This window comes from Pipra filicauda, unplaced genomic scaffold (assembly GCF_003945595.2).
Source record: "Pipra filicauda isolate LSUMZ 115617 unplaced genomic scaffold, ASM394559v2 scaffold78_size3787270_pilon, whole genome shotgun sequence".
Lineage (NCBI taxonomy): Eukaryota > Metazoa > Chordata > Aves > Passeriformes > Pipridae > Pipra > Pipra filicauda.
The window spans coordinates 1,631,851-1,649,459 of NW_024104964.1; the positions used below are offsets into that span (position 1 = coordinate 1,631,851).

General features: G+C 51.5%; 2 protein-coding genes across 6 annotated transcripts in view; one reads left to right on the top strand and one right to left on the bottom strand.

Annotated features, from left to right (window-relative positions):
- Positions 1-581: 581 nt before the first annotated feature.
- Positions 582-2,533, top strand: LOC120324985. Its single transcript, XM_039389981.1, has 3 exons — positions 582-711; positions 897-1,395; positions 2,197-2,533. The coding sequence occupies exons 1-3, from the start codon at positions 582-584 to the stop codon at positions 2,489-2,491; spliced, it is 924 nt and encodes a 307-aa protein (XP_039245915.1). The 3' UTR covers positions 2,492-2,533.
- Positions 2,534-14,968: 12,435 nt separating this feature from the next.
- VEPH1 (ventricular zone expressed PH domain containing 1) overlaps positions 14,969-17,609 on the bottom strand; it is a 63,300-nt gene continuing 60,659 nt past the window's right edge. For 3 of the 5 annotated variants that reach the window (XM_039389969.1, XM_039389970.1, XM_039389971.1), the window contains one exon: positions 14,970-17,393. In XM_039389969.1, the coding sequence (XP_039245903.1) occupies positions 17,157-17,393 (237 nt within the window). In that variant the 3' untranslated portion in view covers positions 14,970-17,156. Of the gene's footprint in view, positions 17,394-17,609 lie in introns of all 5 variants that reach the window. The other 2 variants (XM_039389972.1, XM_027731095.2) reach the window with 2 other exon arrangements.

Genomic DNA, 17,609 nt, shown 5'->3' on the forward strand with positions numbered 1-17,609 from the left:
GGCACCCCGTGACGCGGCCGCAGCGCCGCCCGCGCGGGGACTCACGGGAAAAAAGAGTCCGCGCCGCACGCCCCGCCCCCCGCGGGCAGCGGGAGGGGGAACGGGAACCGGGAATGGGGATGGGAATAGGGATGGGATCGGGAGTGGGGATGGGAGCCGGAATAGGAACCGGGAACGGGAAATTGGAACTGGGAGAGGGAACGGGAATGGGAACCGGGAAAGAGAATGGGGACCGGGAATGGGACAGGAAGAGGGGATGGGAATGGGAACCGGGAAAGAGACAGGAACAGAGGGAACGGGAAGGGGAATGGGGACGTGACTGAGAATCGGCTGGGGTTGTCCCGGCACCGGGAACAGGAACCGGGAACGGCAAAGGGAAGGGGCCGGCTCTGCCCCGGGACCGGGACTGGGACCCGGCCGGGCTGTCCCTGGAAAAACCTTTAAACCAGGGAAAAATAGCGGAGCGGGAAAGACACGGGCTACGCCGGGTTTGATGACGGAGTGACAGGGGGCTGGGGCTGAAAGGGGCCGTTTAAGGTCAGTGCAGCCCAACCCCCGCCAGGGGCGGGACAGCGCAGAGAATGTGTCAAATAAACGCCATACAGGGAGTTAACGTGGCTCGGGCCCTGCGTTCAGCGCTGCCCTCGGCCTTTGGGCGCCTGGAACACGGCACAGGAAAGCCGCGAATTCGAGTAAAAACCAGGGATTGCGGTGCAGTCCGCGCAGGAGGAGGCCGCGCCTTCCCAGGCGGGGGGCGTTCTCCAGGGAAAAGTCACCTCCGGCTTCATTTATCAAGGAAGAACGCAAAAAAGAGGTCAAACAGCTCCCGCAGTTCAAGCCGCTGTAGATAATAAATGTATAATTAAAGACTGGATAAACATTTCCACACGGAGCAGCCTCCCCCTCCCGGCGGGACGCGCGGAAGGGCACAGCGGCGTGCGGCCGCTGTCAGCAGGCTCGGCGCGCCCAGACGGCGCCGGGGGCGGCTCAGCGCTCCCCGCCAGGCCTGGCTGTCGCGTTTTCCCCGCTGTCGCGTTTCCCCCGCTGTCGTGACTCCCCTCCCACTGTCGTGACTACCCCCCGCTGTCGTGACTACCCCCCGCTGTCGCCGCCACGCGGGACAAACGACCGGGAAACTCCCAGCGGTTGCGTCACTTCTGGGACCGGCCGCATCACACTCGCGCCGCGCGCCCCGGATCCCTCCGCAGCCGTCACCGCACGCGCGCTGACCGGGAACTCCCGCCCCCCGCGGGCAGTGCCGGCCTCTGATTGGCTCGCGGGGTTTGAGTGGCAGGGCCGCCCCGCGGCCGTGCCCGCCATGTTGTGTGGGGAGCGGGCGGCGGCCCCGCCGCGCCCCTGTGTCCCGGCGGTGTCCCCGGGCACAGAGTTCATTGGGTGCGAAAAGAGCTCTGAGACCTTCCAGTCCACCCTGTGCCCCATCCCCACCTTGTCCCCCAGCCCAGAGCACTGAGTGCCACGGCCAGGCCTTCCTTGGACTCTTCCAGGGGTGGGGACTCCAAACCTCCCTGGGCAGTCCCTTCCAATGCCTGACCACCCCTTCCAGCGAGAAATTCCTCCTGATGTCCCACCTGAGCCTCCCCTGGCACAGCTGAGGCCGTTCCCTCTCCTCCTGTCCCTTGTTCCCTGGGAGCAGAGCCCGACCCCCCCCGGCTCTCCCCTCCTGTCAGGGAGTTGCAGAGCCAGAAGGTCCCCCCTGAGCCCCCTTTTCTCCAGGCTGAGCCCTCCCAGCTCCCTCAGCTGCTCCTGCTGCTCCAGCCCCTTCCCAGCTCCGTTCCCTTCCCTGCACACGCTCCAGCCCCTCAATGTCCTTCCTGAACTGAGGAAGCCAGTTCCCAGCACTGGACACCCACCCGAGGTGCCCCTCACAGTCCCCACGCAGGGACAGTCCCTCTCCTGCGATGGCCAAACTGCTCCCTCACGGTGCATTGTCCCGGCAGTGACTCCCCAGAGAGCTGTGGGACTGCTAGCCCAGAAAAGACACCGTGACTGTGCCACAGTGGGACACCTCAGAGAGGGAATCCCACCGGATCTGCCAGAGGAGACACCTCACTCTGACAATTCAGTGTGTGTGCATGGATTGTCACTCAGATGGGCTCTGACCTTGGGGACACACCGAGAGCTCTGCAGGTCCAAGTGCTGCACAGGACACAGGAAAGATTGATTATTTTATTCCAGGTTGTCCAGGATGAACAAACCTGCTGGGAACAGAGGTGTGAGGCTGCCAAACCCCCATGGACCTGGTATCATCATTAATAGAGCAGAGGGTCATGGTGGTTCACTGCTGCCAGGTGGTTGTGCCAAGCAAGATGAAGATAAAAGCATCTGTAGAGATACAAATCCAATATTTTTAGCCTCTGTCTCCCAGGCTTCCACAGGAACAGCTGTGGTGGAGGAGGCTGAGCTGCTTCTGCGCCTTCTTCCTACTCATGGGGTGTGGCCCCTTATTTTGTGTCATGGTTACAATTGTTAATAAACTTCCTTAGTTTTACAAACAACTCTTTTAGAAATATCACCAATCCCACAGCGTTTGTTTTATAGTCTTCCTTTCCATGTATAGTTTGGGGCTTGAGAGTCTGTAACCACCACCAAAACAGTGTTTTTAATGGAAATACAGCATTTAATTGGGAGCTGCTGTATGTGCAGGTTCATGAATCGGCAGGTATTTGGAAGGGAATCCAGGTATTTGGGAGAGCTCACCCTCTTTTCCTGGTCCTTTGCCAAACTCCCCCCTTTAGCCATGTACTGTACAATCCCTGAGATTTTAAAAATTATTTCCAACCTGGAACACCACTGGCCTTTTAGGAACCTGCACTAGCCTTTGGTGTTGTGCTAACACAGCCAAGAAAAATCCAGTGAACCCACAAGGCTGGTACCAAACCCCTCTGCAATGGCAAAAGCAATTTACAGCCCACGGAATGGACAGAAGGTTAAAGAAACAGTAGTGAAAAGGAGAGTTGGGAAAAGCTGACTCAGTTCTCCAACCCTCAGATTACCCTGAAGTGAAAATCCTGGGTTACGTGGTATTTGCAGAAGGCAAACAGCTCTTTCCATTTTCCTCCCAGCGTTGCCAGACGGGCAGGGAAGGAGCACAAACGAGTCATGGAAGCAGCAGGTGACACTCAGTGCACTGGAATTTGCCCACTTTTTTTATTTCCATGCACACACCCATCATTTCTTGGGTTTGCTTTGCTCCAGTTTTCCAGGTTACGCTCTGATATTTTAAAAACCCGGAGAGAAGTGCGTTTGCTCAACCTGCCCGACCGTTCTTCCCAGTTCCGGATGGTTTTATGGGTCTATTTTTGAATTCAGTGAAGTCAAGCAATGCTGTCCCCTCGCAGCAGGATCAGATCGTGCTTCGTTGCCAGGACACTGCTGGCAAGCATCAATCAATAATTGCTGCTTGAGTCCTGAGGAGGCACTCACGAGCCTGATTCCCTTGGAGCCCTTTGGCCTGGAATTGTACAATCCAAATCCATGGAAGCTCCTTCCTTAAACCAGTTGCACACAGGTGTAAACTGATTTTGTTCTTCCAGGTGTCTCACTGCAGGCAGGGACTCCAAAGCTGAGTGATAAAACATGGAAAAAAAGGAAACACCTTGTGGAAAGGGAGTTCTGGATATCCCAAAACCTCTCTCCTAGTGAGTAGTGAGACCTCCTCAGTGCCTAAATCCTGAGGACTTTACAGGCTTGGCAGCAACTGTTTCCCAGAAGAAAATTCCAACCCAGTTTCTCAGCAAAGAAGTGCAGATTACAACATGCAATTACCTTAACAGAAAAGAAAGGATTATTTTGGGAAAATAAGAATTTGTGATGACAGAAAAATCTGATTTCCTTGAAGAATGATGGATGTAAGAAAACAACGTGACAAGAGGCTTAGCAGGAAAATATTTTGACGTGAGCAGATATCCAAAATTTTCTGCTGTCACATCAAATAGACCAGGCTAAGACAATGCAGAACATGCTTAGATCAATTTATTCATTAAATTCTAAAATCTCTAAAGTAAAAAAATTAGTTGAAAATTGTTTGTTTGGTTTTTATAAAATCCATTTATAAATCCATTTTATAAGAATCACTTAGGAGATGGACTGCAGTCCTTCATGCTGAACGTGATAAATTGAGAATCTGGAATTACCTGCCATCTCAGGGATAAAAATCTGCATTATTGGCTCTGACAGGATTTCTGATTGCACGTACGGGTCGAGTGCTGGGTTTGCATTGGTATAAAGGAGTTTGCTGCCAAAAACCTTGGCAGTGGGATTTATCCCCGCTGGACAAACAGGGTTTTACTCTGCCACATTACGACTTGAGGAGGAATTCCTTGGATACTTCTGTGAAAGATTTATAGAGACTCCAGTTCTGGGGTCTAGAACAGCTCAGAGGGACAAGGAGGATTATTTGAAATTGTCCCCAGAGGGTGAGTTCTTCAAACTCTTCCTCGCTGGTTCTGAAAGAGAAAAGAGGAATTGGGCAGGAGTTCCGCCCTGCACTTTGCACCCTGAGTAACAGGCTGTGAAACCACCGTGGGTGGGAGTGCACTGGGCTACAAGTGCTTCTCTGTTTCAGCTCAACTGATTCTTCACCTTCCACTCCCCAAATCCCTCCCTCCCTCCCTCCCTCGGTTTCAGTGGCATTTCTCTGGCCACACTCGTTTCTTATTTACTCCAGTGAAGGTACAGCTGGTGTTTGGCTCGAAGTCCTTATCAAGAGAAGATGAAAACATTCTTCCTGTATGAAAGCAAACCTGTTTTCAATCATTCTGTCATCTAGAATGTAAAATACACTCCTGAACTGGAAGATTCGTACTCTTCAAACCTCATACTCAAGGTGCAATACTTCTTCCCTCTTGTTTTCTCAGTAAATCTGCATTTCTGTAAGTGTTTTATAGGATTTCTCAGAAGACCTAATGCCTAATGAAGCCTGTTTCTCTCAGTTATTGGGTTTATGGACTTGGGACTTCAAGTTTGGCGTCACAACTCACACAAATTGCTTCACCTTCCATCAAAGCAGTGTAAGGCTTTGGGAAAATAAGGAGTACTCACCACATGAGTTTATTCTACACACTGATGTTCACCAGCTCACCTATTTGCAAAGGTAATATTGATATAAATAAATATATGGTAGTTTGATGCATTTAGAAATTAAAGTCATTTAAGTTCAAACCTGTTTTCCAGCACATATAAAACTCATCCCTGTTTTTCTCATTGAGACACATTGGTGTGTGTGTGTCAGGAAAAAACACGTGGGATTTGATTTATTGGACCTTATCAAGTCTCACTGAGCTGCAGGTCAGTGGGAGCCCATCCCACCTTTGCTATAAATTGCTCTGAGAAACAGAAGCTGATCAATGTGTCCATCTGAGTCATGAACAGGTTCTGAGACAGGGCAGGGCTGTGACAGCTCTGTCACCACGGGGACAGCGAGTCCTTCCCAGCCAGGACATCACCCCTGGAGCAGGGGAACCCTGACCTGGCAGCAGCACCTCGAGGGTGAAAAGGTTGTGTGTGTTTTCTGCTGTGCCTCGGGCTTGGCCCAGCACTGTTTGGTAATACCCCAAAATGGGAAGGTGTTCCATGAACAAACAGGCTGTTCCTTGTCCCTGAGGTGGCACAGCCCCCATCCCTTGGGACAGCCAGTTCCTGGAGGGTCAGTAACACTTCTGGACAGCTCTGGGAACACACAACCAGCCTTGCTGTCATCCCCACCAGCAGGTCACCACACACTTTAAATCAGATCCGTCCTGGAGGAGCTACCACAGATCTGATATTCCCATCTGGAGGTCAGAAACTGGGAAAACAGCAACTGGGAGAGGATGATGCTGAGCATAGCCCAGGTTCCCCAGACTCACAGCACAGCCCCTGCTTTGGCGAGAGGTTCTTACACCCTGTGCCATCGTGACAGTAAAGGATCTGACCTGGGAATGTGCCTGAGTTCGTCCTTCTCATGCAGTCATGGTTCTCCCAGCTCTCTCCCAGCTGGGAGCACAGGTCAGGGTGTTACCCTGGAGTCAGTGCCAGCAGAGCTGCCAGCACTGAGGGAAGCACCGAGGGGATGGAAAAGAACAGGCTGTATCCTGCCAGGCTCACATCAGGGACAGATATAGCCCTGGTTCAGGCAGGAGGACATTTGTCACTATGGGGAGAGGCCTGAATTATTTTTAGGGCTTACATCACTGCAGCTTTGAAGGACAGAAGAAGAGAGATGAGGCTGCTTGGCTGGCCAGGGCTCACCCTGCTGTCATGGGGCAGTGACCTGGGAGCCAGGGAGTGTGTGCATGGACAAACCAGCACGGAAAAACCACCTCTGGGATCCAAGGAGTGTGTGCCAGCACAGACAAGGCACCAAGGGCAGTGTCTGGGTTGTCATTCCTGTGACACTGCAAACCTCAGCGTGACACGTGCCACCCTCACCCTGCCCAGCAGGCACAGCCCGACCAGTGGTTGAGCATTCCCAAGTCAAATCTCTTTAAGATGCAACAGCTTTACCCAGGAATTTCCTAACTGTTCAGGCCATGGGGAGCCTTGTGGAGTTTCCTGCCCACCCAGGCTGTGGCAGGAACCCTGGTACAGCCAAGGAGACCTTCCACCCCACATCACCTCTCTCTGCAGCAGGAGCTACAGGAGACTTTCCCCCCCGACTGCAGCGTTTCCACGAGCCTGGCTGGTCTCCTGGGGCTGGGGCAGCTCTGGGGGGTGTTTGTGAGCCCCAAAGAGCTCCGTGCTACAGCACTGAGGCCACAGGACCACATCCTGCTCTGGGGACAGGCTGGGGGTGGCCGTCACCTCACTGCTCTGCCAGCTGGAGGAGGAGCCCTTTGTGTATAGAAAAATAAAAAAACTGCTTTTAAGATCAAACAAATGATTACTGCTGTCATCCAAATACTATAATGCCAGTTGGAAAAGCAAGGAGAGCACAGGGCAGAGAAATAGTAGAGCTGGGGGTGAGTTAGACATGTCAGCTGGCCCCTTCTCTCCCTGTGGGAATTCCTGTAATGGTCTGTGAGCTGTTCAAGCATTTCTTCATAGCTTTACAAGCTTGTTCTGCTTTTAAAGCATTTTCAAGTGTCTCAACCTCAAGAGGTCTTTTATGCTGTTTTTTCCTCCCCAGGGAATGATTCAAAGCAGAAAGATCAGGTCCATCAGGTCCTTCCCTCTTCACCTCTACTCCTCTGTCAGGGACATTATTTCTCTTACAGCATCTCAGTGAAGTCTCCACCAGGCTCTGAGTCAGAGCCAAATTTCCCACAGAAAAATAGCACAACTTCTTCAGGGCTGTGTATCGTGGTAACAAAAGAAAGAGGGTCAATTCAGATTGGATATTGGGAAGGAATTGTTGGCTGGGAGGGTGGGGAGGCCCTGGCACAGGTTGCCCAGAGCAGCTGTGGCTGCCCCATCCCAAGGCCAGGTTGGACGGGGCTTGGAGCAACCTGGGCTAGTGGAAGGTGTCCCTGCCCATGGCAGGGGGTGGGACTGGGTGGGCTTTAAGATCCTTCCAACCCAATTCCATGTAAAAGCTCATATTGTACCTCACAATCCAAGAAAGTGAAAGAGCTTTTAATATTATATCTTGCCAATTTTTTTTGGACAAGCTTCTCTATACTTTGGGGTGAAATATAAGCAGAAAAGTAACTCCTTTAGCAAATCACCAGCGGGTTTATTTAGATAAGACAACTGTATTTGCCGGGCTTTTTTAAGTGGTTGTTTGCCATCTAGTGGGTTGATGGGATTTTGCAGAAAAGCATCAGGATGGTTATTTTTGTGCCACCCCGTCAGTCACAGGCGAGAAGGGACTCAGACACCAAGAGCAAAGGGAGAGGAAATCAAAGGGAGAATATATGGGCAAGACTTTCCTTACTGAAAGAACCAACAGCAACATTAAACACCCCCAGACGTTGCACTGACAGCCCACGAGCCACTTGCAAATAAAACTGGTAATTTGAATTAATTAGTTCGGGATCTCATCAATAAGCTCTCTGTCCCCATGGAACCAAGACAGAGCTGGTATTTAAACACACACAAGGTGTGCATTGCCAGGGTGTACTGGTGTGTAAATGGACACTGGGATATCAATATCCCAGAGCATTTTCAGTACTGGTTAGTGAAGGGAATTACACAAGGGAGTACAATTAATAAAAAAACCCCTTCGTGTTAATGGGTCATTTCTGAGGATGTGGAAACACGTTTTGTTCAATGATTGACAGAAATAGGGATTTCTACCTTCATGAGCAAAGTCCCCCCCACTGTGCAGTACCATATCACAGAGTAAGGCTTTTCTTTAATACAGTTCTCATTTTGGTCAACATCATTGACTAATTCTGTCACTTATTTTTGGAACTATTCCACTGCCAGCAGAGCAATCTCTGCAAAGCCCTTTCCCAGACTCCAGGTGAAAGGAATCCTTTGTAATAAATTACTGAACAGCCTCTTTTACAGGGCCCCTTTCCCAGCAGGAGGCAGCACTTTACTATGAAACAACCCAAAACTTCACAGCGCTTGTGTTTGATCCCAGGTAAAACCAAAATTGGAAGTGAATTGAACTGGAAGAAATCAAAGTAACACCCACGATCTCCTGCCTGCCTCCAGCACCTTTCCTTGGCAGAGGCTTGTGCAGAAGTGAGGGGTGGATCCTGCAGTACTAATCCTGCACCCAGGCAGGGGAGAGGGTGGGAAGAGGGGCTTCAGAGGGGCTCAACCAGCTCCAGCAAGAGGGTTGGAAGCTCAGGGATCTTTAGAAGGGAAATTCCACCTTTATCCTGGATTAGCTGCAAATAGGACTGTGCCAATAATGGATTAGGTCAGGTTCAAAATGTCTTAGTTTTGATTCTGTTACCCTTTTGTGCCTGCAGGTATTACCAGGAGGGGTGGAAGAAACACTTTTAACCTTGACGTGCAGCAGAACAACACTGGTGCTGATTGTACCCTCCAAACGTGCCAGACGCCTGCCTTGGTGTCACAGTGTAACCACAGGAGGGATCAGCATAATCCACTTGCTCCCTTTAAGCCTATTTGCATACATCACTACCCAAAGAAAATTCAGTTTGCTATAGTTATAATTTTTACTGCACTGGAGCTGAATAGAAAACCTAAATGACTCAGCCAGCTGAAAACACCAGGATCTCAACCATGCACTGAGCAGCTCTGACTGTCCCGTGCCCAAAGTGCACTGAAATCACCAATTTATGATTTCACACTCATGTATTCCACAGGTTGTGCTCCCCCAGATATTTGCCTCTTCCCTCTGGTGACTCTGGAGCAGAACAAGGCCTCTCCCGAAGCCCTTTGCTCCTTTGGGATAACCCACAGTGCATTCAGAGCCCAAACCAGGGGTTGGACACTCACCTACTTCCCTCATGCAGCCAGAGCTCCCACCTCTCTTGGAGCACCTGCAGGGAGGTGGGGCCAGGGGTGGCACCACCTCCATAACCCCAAACAGCCGTCCTGGATCCCAGCAAACGTTCCTGCTGCTCAGCATCCTGCTCCCAGCAATGGGGGGACGCTTCTCGAGGAGTCCCAGACCAAGCAGGCCCCACCATGGCTTTCTTCAGGTCCTCCCCCAGCTTCCAGCAAATTCAGGACTTTATGGACCAGAGCCACCACCCTGTAGTTCAGGTGAACACTTCTGGCCTGTGAGCCTACGTGGAATCTCACCACCCAGCAGCCCCGGGATAAGGAAGCCCTGAGCCACAGCCAACACCTCCTCTCCAACCAGCAAATCCAGCTTACCCTCCCCGTGCCACAGCTGCCCATTTTATAGCTCTTTGCCACCTGCAAATTGATGCCTAAACCCAGCAGCTGGATCTCCATGGTCCCAGGCACTCCCCTCTCCACACCCACCTCTCCAGGAGCTGAGAAAACCTTGTTTGCTCCATGATTAATCAGAACTTTCCAGATAGTTCTGGCCAAGTCCAGCTGACTGTTCCCCAGTGCCGTTTTTCCCCAGCCACGTTTTGGGATGCAGGGATGGTTAGGGCAGAGTGTGCTGTGTAAACTCACACAGCCCCAATAAATGAGAGGTGTTCCCAGTGGGTCCCCTCAGAGCCTGTCAGGTTTTACCTCCCTGAACCATCTGTGAATGTTTAACGAGCTGCTGAAACCCACTGGTGGACAAAAGGCATTGCTGGCATTCTTGGGCTTCACCAGAATGTGATGATCCAAACAAGATGCATCCAGCCAGACCTTTCCTGAAACCACCAGGCCCAGTGGGAGGTGTGGTGAATCCAGAGTGTTTGTTGGCATTCTCTGCAGGAGAAAACTCGAGGCCCTCCAGCCTCGGGTGTGCAGGAATAACTTGGGGTGCCTGTGCCCCTGATTTACAGTGACCACAGACACGCTCATCCATCTCATCCTACTGACATCACTCCTTGTTTTCCTTTTCAGAATTCCATGAAAGTCTATGAAACTTCTTTTTCCCCTCTTTTCTCCCAAAGGAATTGGGAAAAATTGGCTTTAAAAAGGACTGGCACAGCTGCCCAGGGCAGGGGGGGAGTCCCCGTCCCTGGAGGGATTCAGAAGCCGTGTGGATGTGGCACTTGGGGACATGAGTCAGTGCTGGGGAGTGGTTGGACTTGATGGTCTTAGAGGGCTTTTCCAACTTCGATGATTCTGTGATCCTGTGAAAATCTCACTATTAAAGGTCGTGTTGAGCAGGTAAAGGCCCCTGAAGTGTCACCCACAAGGGATGTGGGGAGAGCACAGTGACTCCCATCCTGTACTGCTCCGACGAGATGGGCTTTAGGGTCCCTTCCATCCCAAACCACTCCAGGACTCTGTGATTCTGTGAACTGAGGCACAGTCATGGACAGCTGGAAAAACATACTCTGCTGCTGCCTGAACGCCACTGGAGCAAAGGATTTTCACACTTCTGTCCTTCAAAGGAAAAACAACACCCCCGGCCAGGAATGTTTTCCCTTGGGCTGGGAGCCCCAGAGCTCAGCCAGGCAGAGACCTTTGGGAACGGGGTCTGTTCTGTCACACGTGGCCTCCTCCTGTTGTTTACTCTTGAATAAAGAGTCATCCTAACAAAGGTTTGGAGCCCTTCACAAGACTGTTATGTGGCAACACAAAGTTATCTTTTACAAAAAATCGGTGGAAACAAAGGACCCCCTCACAGACACACATCTTTTCCATTAATAATTCCAGTAACTAGAAAACAGGGGGTTTTTTGCTCCTGGCCTGGAGGCAGGTCCCTTCTGTGATCATGGATTTTTGATGATCTTTACCCGGGCTCTGTGCACTGAAACTGGGGTGATTTCCCTGCTGAGGAGGAGTCAGAAGGGAAGGGCGGGGACAGAGACCAGGGGGCAAAACTTGGCTCTTAAACAATAACTGTTGCTTAAACATATTGGTACTTTTGTCCTAACAAAGCCAAGTGATTCCAGTTTGTACTAAAAATTGCAGTTAATTAAATTGCCAGGATTATCACAGAATCATAAAAGACTTTGGGTTGGAAGGAACCCAAAGACCATCTCATTCAATGGGCAGGGACACCTTCCACTAGACCATGTTTCTCCAAGCCTTGTCCAGCCTGGCCCTGAAAACTTCCAGGGATGGGGAGTTTATATCCACAGAAGATGGACAGAACATTCATATTACGTTTATATTGTCCCCAGTTGTAGGAGCAAATAAGCCTAAATCTTTTGGTCTCTTGGGAGTGTGTGAGACCTTTCAGGGCTCCCTGGTCCGGGGGGATCCCCTGGTGGGGCAGGACCGGGATCGGCTCCCATGGCATCGGTGAGCAGGATGGAGGCCCTGGATGGGGCACTGGGAGCCCAGGGGGGGCTGTCCTGACACAACCAACCCCAACACAAACTGCTGTGAGAGCTCCAGCTCACTTCAGTGAAACACTCAGATGGATCAAGTCTCATTTTGCTTCTTTCTTTGCCTAATTGGACAACGGGGAGATTTATGGTATAATTGAGCCAACTCAATGGAGCTGTAATTTGACATCTAATTAATCACTGTCTGTTCCTACACAGGTGCAGTGTAAGTGCTTCCTAACTGCTGCAGGCATGTTTCTATGGAAAAAAATGCCAACTAAACCCCATTTCTTGTTTCCTTCTACGATTTCAGCACGAAAAGCTGCTGGAGAACTGTCCCTGCCCCAGGGCACGAGGAGCAGGGTGGTCACACCCCACAGGATGGGCACAGTGCAGGTTGCTGGAGGCACAGATGATCCTTGTTGCTGCTCAAAGTGAGAGAAGGAGCTTTTCTCACCAAAATACTCCTCACTGCAAGGCAGGTGCCTGAGGGCTGTCAGTGGGGAGGGAAGGGATGCTGTTCCTGCAGGTGCCCAAGCCTGGTGAGTGTAGGAAGCTGCCACCAGGACAGGCAGGGATCCCAGTAAAATCCTGGCCCTGGTGGAGTTAACAGGAGTTAAAATCCTGGTCCTGGTGGAGTTAACAGGAATTTTGCACTTGACCTTAGCGAGGTCAAGGATTTTACCAAGGAATATTAGTCACCAGCATCGAGATGAATTAGATGACTTGTCAACAACAGGCAGGCAAGGTTATTCCCGTGGGCTGCCGGGCTTAGAGTTGGAAAAGCTGGAAAAATAAATCCAGCTTCTTGCATTTCTCCCTACACTGTGTGTGATGCCTGTGGGCAACACCTGAGCGTTTATCGCCCGTGTTCCCCCGTTCCTGTCCAACACGCTGGGGAACGCTTTGTGCGGAGAGGAGGAGGGAATTGTAGGGTAAAATTTCCTTGGAAAGCTTCCCAGGACCGGGCTCAGCCCTGGGAAGGCAGTGTCGGTGCAATATGGTTCATATTTCTGGGAAACACCGTCAGTGGGAGCCCTGTGGAAGTGCACAGGGTTGGGAGAGTCACACCCAGCCAGCCCCACGCACACACGGCTTGGAAATCCTGGCTTGGATTTCAGGATGTGACCCCCTTGGGGCTTAGTAAACCAGCAAATATGACAACAAAAATTAATTTGAATTTCCAAGCACAGTTTAGCACCGAGGAGGAAACATTTTAATGAGGAGGTTTGTGGGTGAACACTCTTGTTTTCCACCTGGCTCAGGAATGGTGATCCTGCCATCCCACCTGGGCACAGGAATATCTATCTGGGCAGAAAATCTGACCAGCGTGGCCCAGGTGTGAGGGGTCATAAGAGAGCTATTTGCAAACACTTAACCAGAAGGAACACAAGAATTTCTCGGAGAATAATAGAACAAAATAGAATATTTGAAACAAAAATTATTTGCTTGTGAGCAACAAAGAATTACAGGAAGTAGTTAAATTTGTTAGAGAAATCAATGATTCTGTATTATTTGCCTGGCTAAATATCACTAATCTTCCTGTTTATCCTACAAACCTTTTATCATGGAACTATTTTGTTCTTCGTGTTTCCTGAGCTGCAGAAACAGGTGGTGTTACTTGTGATGTAACTCGGCCTGGGAGCAGCTCTAAGTGCTGCTCTCCCTTCATGTGATGCTGGAATGGTTTGGGTTGGAAGGGACCTCAAAGCCCATCCAGTCCCACCCCCTGCCATGGGCAGGGACACCTTCCACTGTCCCAGGTTGCTCCAAGCCCCGTCCAACCTGGCCTTGGGCACTCCCAGGGCTGGGGCAGCTGCAGTGCCTCTGGGCATCAGTGACACGCAGAGTTTTGAAGGAAGGAAGGGGAACAGGTTTCCCCCATTATTCCCCCCCACCCTGACAGCTCATGGCCAGGCACAGAGAAGTCTGTTCCTCATTTCTGTTCTCTCTGCAGTCCTCTGAGGAGGGAACTCGCCCTCAGCTGCCCCATCCAGCACAGGAGGGCTCTGGGCTGTGCTTTGCAGGGTGTTTGGACGCAGTGATGCAGCTGCCAATGCATTTTTGGGAATCCTCTTGCCCTGCTGTAGGTCACAGAATAATTCTGTCCCAGAATTATAAGTCCCCCCAGCAGGGACCCTAGGGAGGTCATGCAGTCCAACTCCCATTCCCAGCAGGGCTGTGCTCCAGGGGCTCCCCTGTGGACTGCACACAGCTGGAAGCCCCCCCTCATCCCACCAGTGCTCCCACCCTGCCAGTGGGAGAGCAGCTCCCGGGCTGGGTCGGCTCCCGTCCTCCCTGCAGAGGTGCTGTGTGACGGGAGCAGTGCACGGCCCCGAGGTGTGAGCCAGCTCCTCTGTGCCAGAGCCAGCCCACCACTCCCTTTGTCATCCCAGCATCGGGCGGGCGAGGAAGCGGTGCCTGAGCTCCAGTTGTTCCTGAGTGCAATGTGAGGCCACACACTCACCCAGGCTGGGATTCCTGGAAGGTCCATGTGATGTGGCACAGAAATCATGGTGGGCATCAGCTCTTCAGGGAAACATGCATTGTTGCCCTCACATAAGCACGATCACGTAAGTGGGAGGCAATATGGTGAAGGATTTGTTTCCTGGAGAAGTGATGCTGATCTGTAAAGCTTGGAGGGTTTGGGAATTGGTCCCATTCAGGAGTGTTCATGTCTGGATTTTGGTCTGGTTTTGGGTCTGGTTTTCCAGCTGCTGGCTCAGGTTTAGATCCTAAGCCTTGGCCTGTGCCCCCAGTTTGTAGAGGGACGGGGGGAGTTGGTTTGGACTGGGAACTCTCCCTGTTGGCAGGGAGGTGATGCCTCACTGTGACAGGGGGACAGGCTGGCTGAGCCCCAGGGTCACAGCCAGGACCCCCCCAGAGCTCCCCTGCTCCCATGGACCCCCTGGTAGTGGCACTGCTGCTGCCCCTGGGGGACACACCGGGGGGTTGGTGTATCTTAGGGACAGGGCTGGGATTTATCCCTCTCCCCATCTCCGTGAGGCTCCGCTCCCCCCCCAAACCCTGCTGAAGAACAGGATTGCGCAGGGAAGGGGAACTCACACCCCCAGAGAGAGACAATGACACCTTTTGTGCTGGAAGTTGTGCAAGACAGAGGCTGTTCCTGGCAGGGAGGAGCAGACGCTCCCCAAGTCCTGGTGCTGGGGCCAAGGAGGGCCCTTGCATCCATCCCTTTGTCCAAGAGGAGCCCAGGGACCCTCTGTTGAGCCCACCAAGAGCTCTCACATTGTCATCTGCAAGGATGAGCAAACCAGCTGAGGGAATTGAGCACAGCCAGAGCCACCAACACCTTCCCTGCTCAGAGGGTGGCAGAGATTTAAATCCAAAGCGTTCCTATACATGTTGTTTTAAAAAGAACCAGTAAAAACTATTTATATATTTGCTTGAGAAGTTCCCTGCTCTCGTCCTACACTAGATTGACGATTTCTGTGTTTCTCCTTTCAGGAGCATGACTAGAATAAGTTACCAGCTGAATTTCTCTTTTATTTTCCTCCAAGTTTTAATTTAAGTCAGGAGAAGTGTGGCTGAGCTTCTTATTTGAGGGAATGGTTGTCTGGCACAGGACCCAGGCTCTCTCTGACTCCAGAGCTGCACATCCCATATTGTTCCCATCCCGTTGGGATTGGGAGGCAGGATGTGAGGGCTGGTGACAGCGAAGTGCTGGTGACAAGGCCGGGGACAGCAGGTGGAACAGAGCCCTGTTTGCCTCCCACACGAGGAGTGTTACACTCATGACATTGATGACATCACTCCTTGGTGCCAGACTGAAACTTGGCATCCAGGTTGAGAAATACAGACTATTTTGTCTGTAAAACTTGTTTTTAGTGGCCAACCTCCCGTGTCACTGAACTCACACCCGTGAACGCAGGGTTTAGTACAGGAGAGAATTTTGGAACTCAGGACCATAAACCCATGAGTTCACACCTAGAAATTAACTTCATTCCCCTCAGACTCAGTGGTGTGTCCTGTGGGCAAAGAAAGGATTTATTGGTCCAGGGATTGAAAATGAAACGGCTGAAATCTCCTTTCCTCGTGGGCCAGAGCAGCCGTGGAAATTTCCCCCCGTGTGCCTTTCCTTCCCCTGGCCCTGCTGCCTGGAAGTGATGGGCTTCCCACAGCCTCTGTGGCTGAACTGAGCTTTAACAAGGTTCTTCTGCTCACTTTGCCACACCCTGTGGCCTGACTCTCACCTCCACATCTCGGCTGATATGAGGGTTTTCAGGAATTTGAATGTTCCAGCGTCTCTCTGGATGCCGAGAGCTTCGGGAAGTCTGGAGCTGGTTAAGGCATCTCATGGGCCACTGGGAGAGCTCTCCTCCTGCCCCTCTGACTTCCTCACCAAACCACCCAAAATCACCAGGACAACATTCCAGAAAGCAGATTCCACTGCCACGCTCTGCCAGGAGCTGCCAAACACCAGTGGGCTCCTTCTGCCACCGAGTGCAAGGAACATGTTACAGCAAAAAGCAGCTTTTCCTGATTTTCCCACCTTTTTGGCAACAACTTTTTTTTGCAAAATATACATTTTTCTAGGTTGGAAATTTTCAAATTTTATTTCTGCTCAGCCTTGACTGATCTCTGAGTTAATTTCTTCACTTGCAGACTTCTCATTCCTTTTTTCCCTCCTTTTTTGCTTTCAGTCTCTCCTGCAGTACTTCCTCCACTTTGGAATCATTTGAAAGCAACAAAGAAAATCAAGCAAACTGGGAATTTTTCAGGTTTGGAGAAATTTTGAAGAGTTACAGTTGGAGAAGATAATTTAAAATAAAAAAAAAAAGGAAAACAGAATTTAAAAATTACATTCAGTTACAAAGGGGAGCAAAAGCAGGAAAAAGAGGGAAAATTGAAACAGTTAAATATTTTAAATCATTTCCCAGCAGTGTGAAATCTTTCAGATTTGCCCAGTTTAAATCTGAAAGAAGCAGCACAGACACATATAAACAGCAAAAGGATGAAGTCCACTGGGATTAAATAATAAGGAAAATTAACTTTTTCCATCCAAGCAACTGAGGGAAGCAGAAGGTCCTTAGGCTTGCAATGCTCTTGGCAGCGTCAGCAGCCACCCAGACCCGGGCACAGGCTGAGTGGTTGGGGTCCAGGCTGTTTCTAACCATATTCCCTGTATTTCAGGACATTGGGCTGAGCTAAAAAACCCCTGGATTTCCCACGAGAAGGTGGAAGCTGCTCCCACACCACCAGTGTCCCCGTGCCAGGGCGGGCAGGCACCACTCACCCAGTGCTGTCACCGACGGCCCCCTCTGCAAACCAGGTCTCCCCACAGGTCCCTGAGGAGCAGGAGCTGGGACTGGGAGGTGAGGGAGCAGCTGTCCTTGCCCCCCAGGTGTGGTGGCAGCAGAGCTACAGGTAGGTGGTGGCCTCGTGGCTGTCGCGCTGCCGCGCCTGCGCCACGGCCACGTTGAGGCACTGCAGCCACTGCCCCGCCCGGCGCTCGTCCTGCGCCTTCAGCACGTACCTCCTGCTCTCCGTGAAGATCTCGAAGGCCCGGGGCAGGCTCCGGTCCCGCCGCTTCCGCGCCACCACTTTGACACTCTGCACCTTGCTGAGCTCGATGGGGCTCTCGTCGGGGTCGTCCTTCTGGAACACAGCGGGGACAGAGCTCAGTTATCCGGGGTGAGCCACCCACCATCTCATCTGACACCCCTTGGAAGTGTCCAAGGCCGGGTTGGAGGGGGCTTGGAGCAACCTGGGCTAGTGGAAAGTGTCCCTGCCCATGGCAGGGGGTGGAGATGGTCTTTAAGGCCCCGGAAACTTGAGGACCCACCACCAGCAGCTCCCGTGCAGGACTTTGGC

What these genes read in the sequence shown, in the direction of transcription:
- LOC120324985 (XM_039389981.1), top strand. Translation starts at nt 582, where the DNA reads ATGTGTCAAATAAACGCCATACAGGGAGTTAACGTGGCTCGGGCCCTG. An exon ending in AGTAAAAACCAGGGATTGCG is followed by an intron (nt 712 to 896) that starts GTGCAGTCCGCG and finishes CACACGGAGCAG; the next exon opens with CCTCCCCCTCCCGGCGGGAC. An exon ending in CCGGGCACAGAGTTCATTGG is followed by an intron (nt 1,396 to 2,196) that starts GTGCGAAAAGAG and finishes ATTTTATTCCAG; the next exon opens with GTTGTCCAGGATGAACAAAC.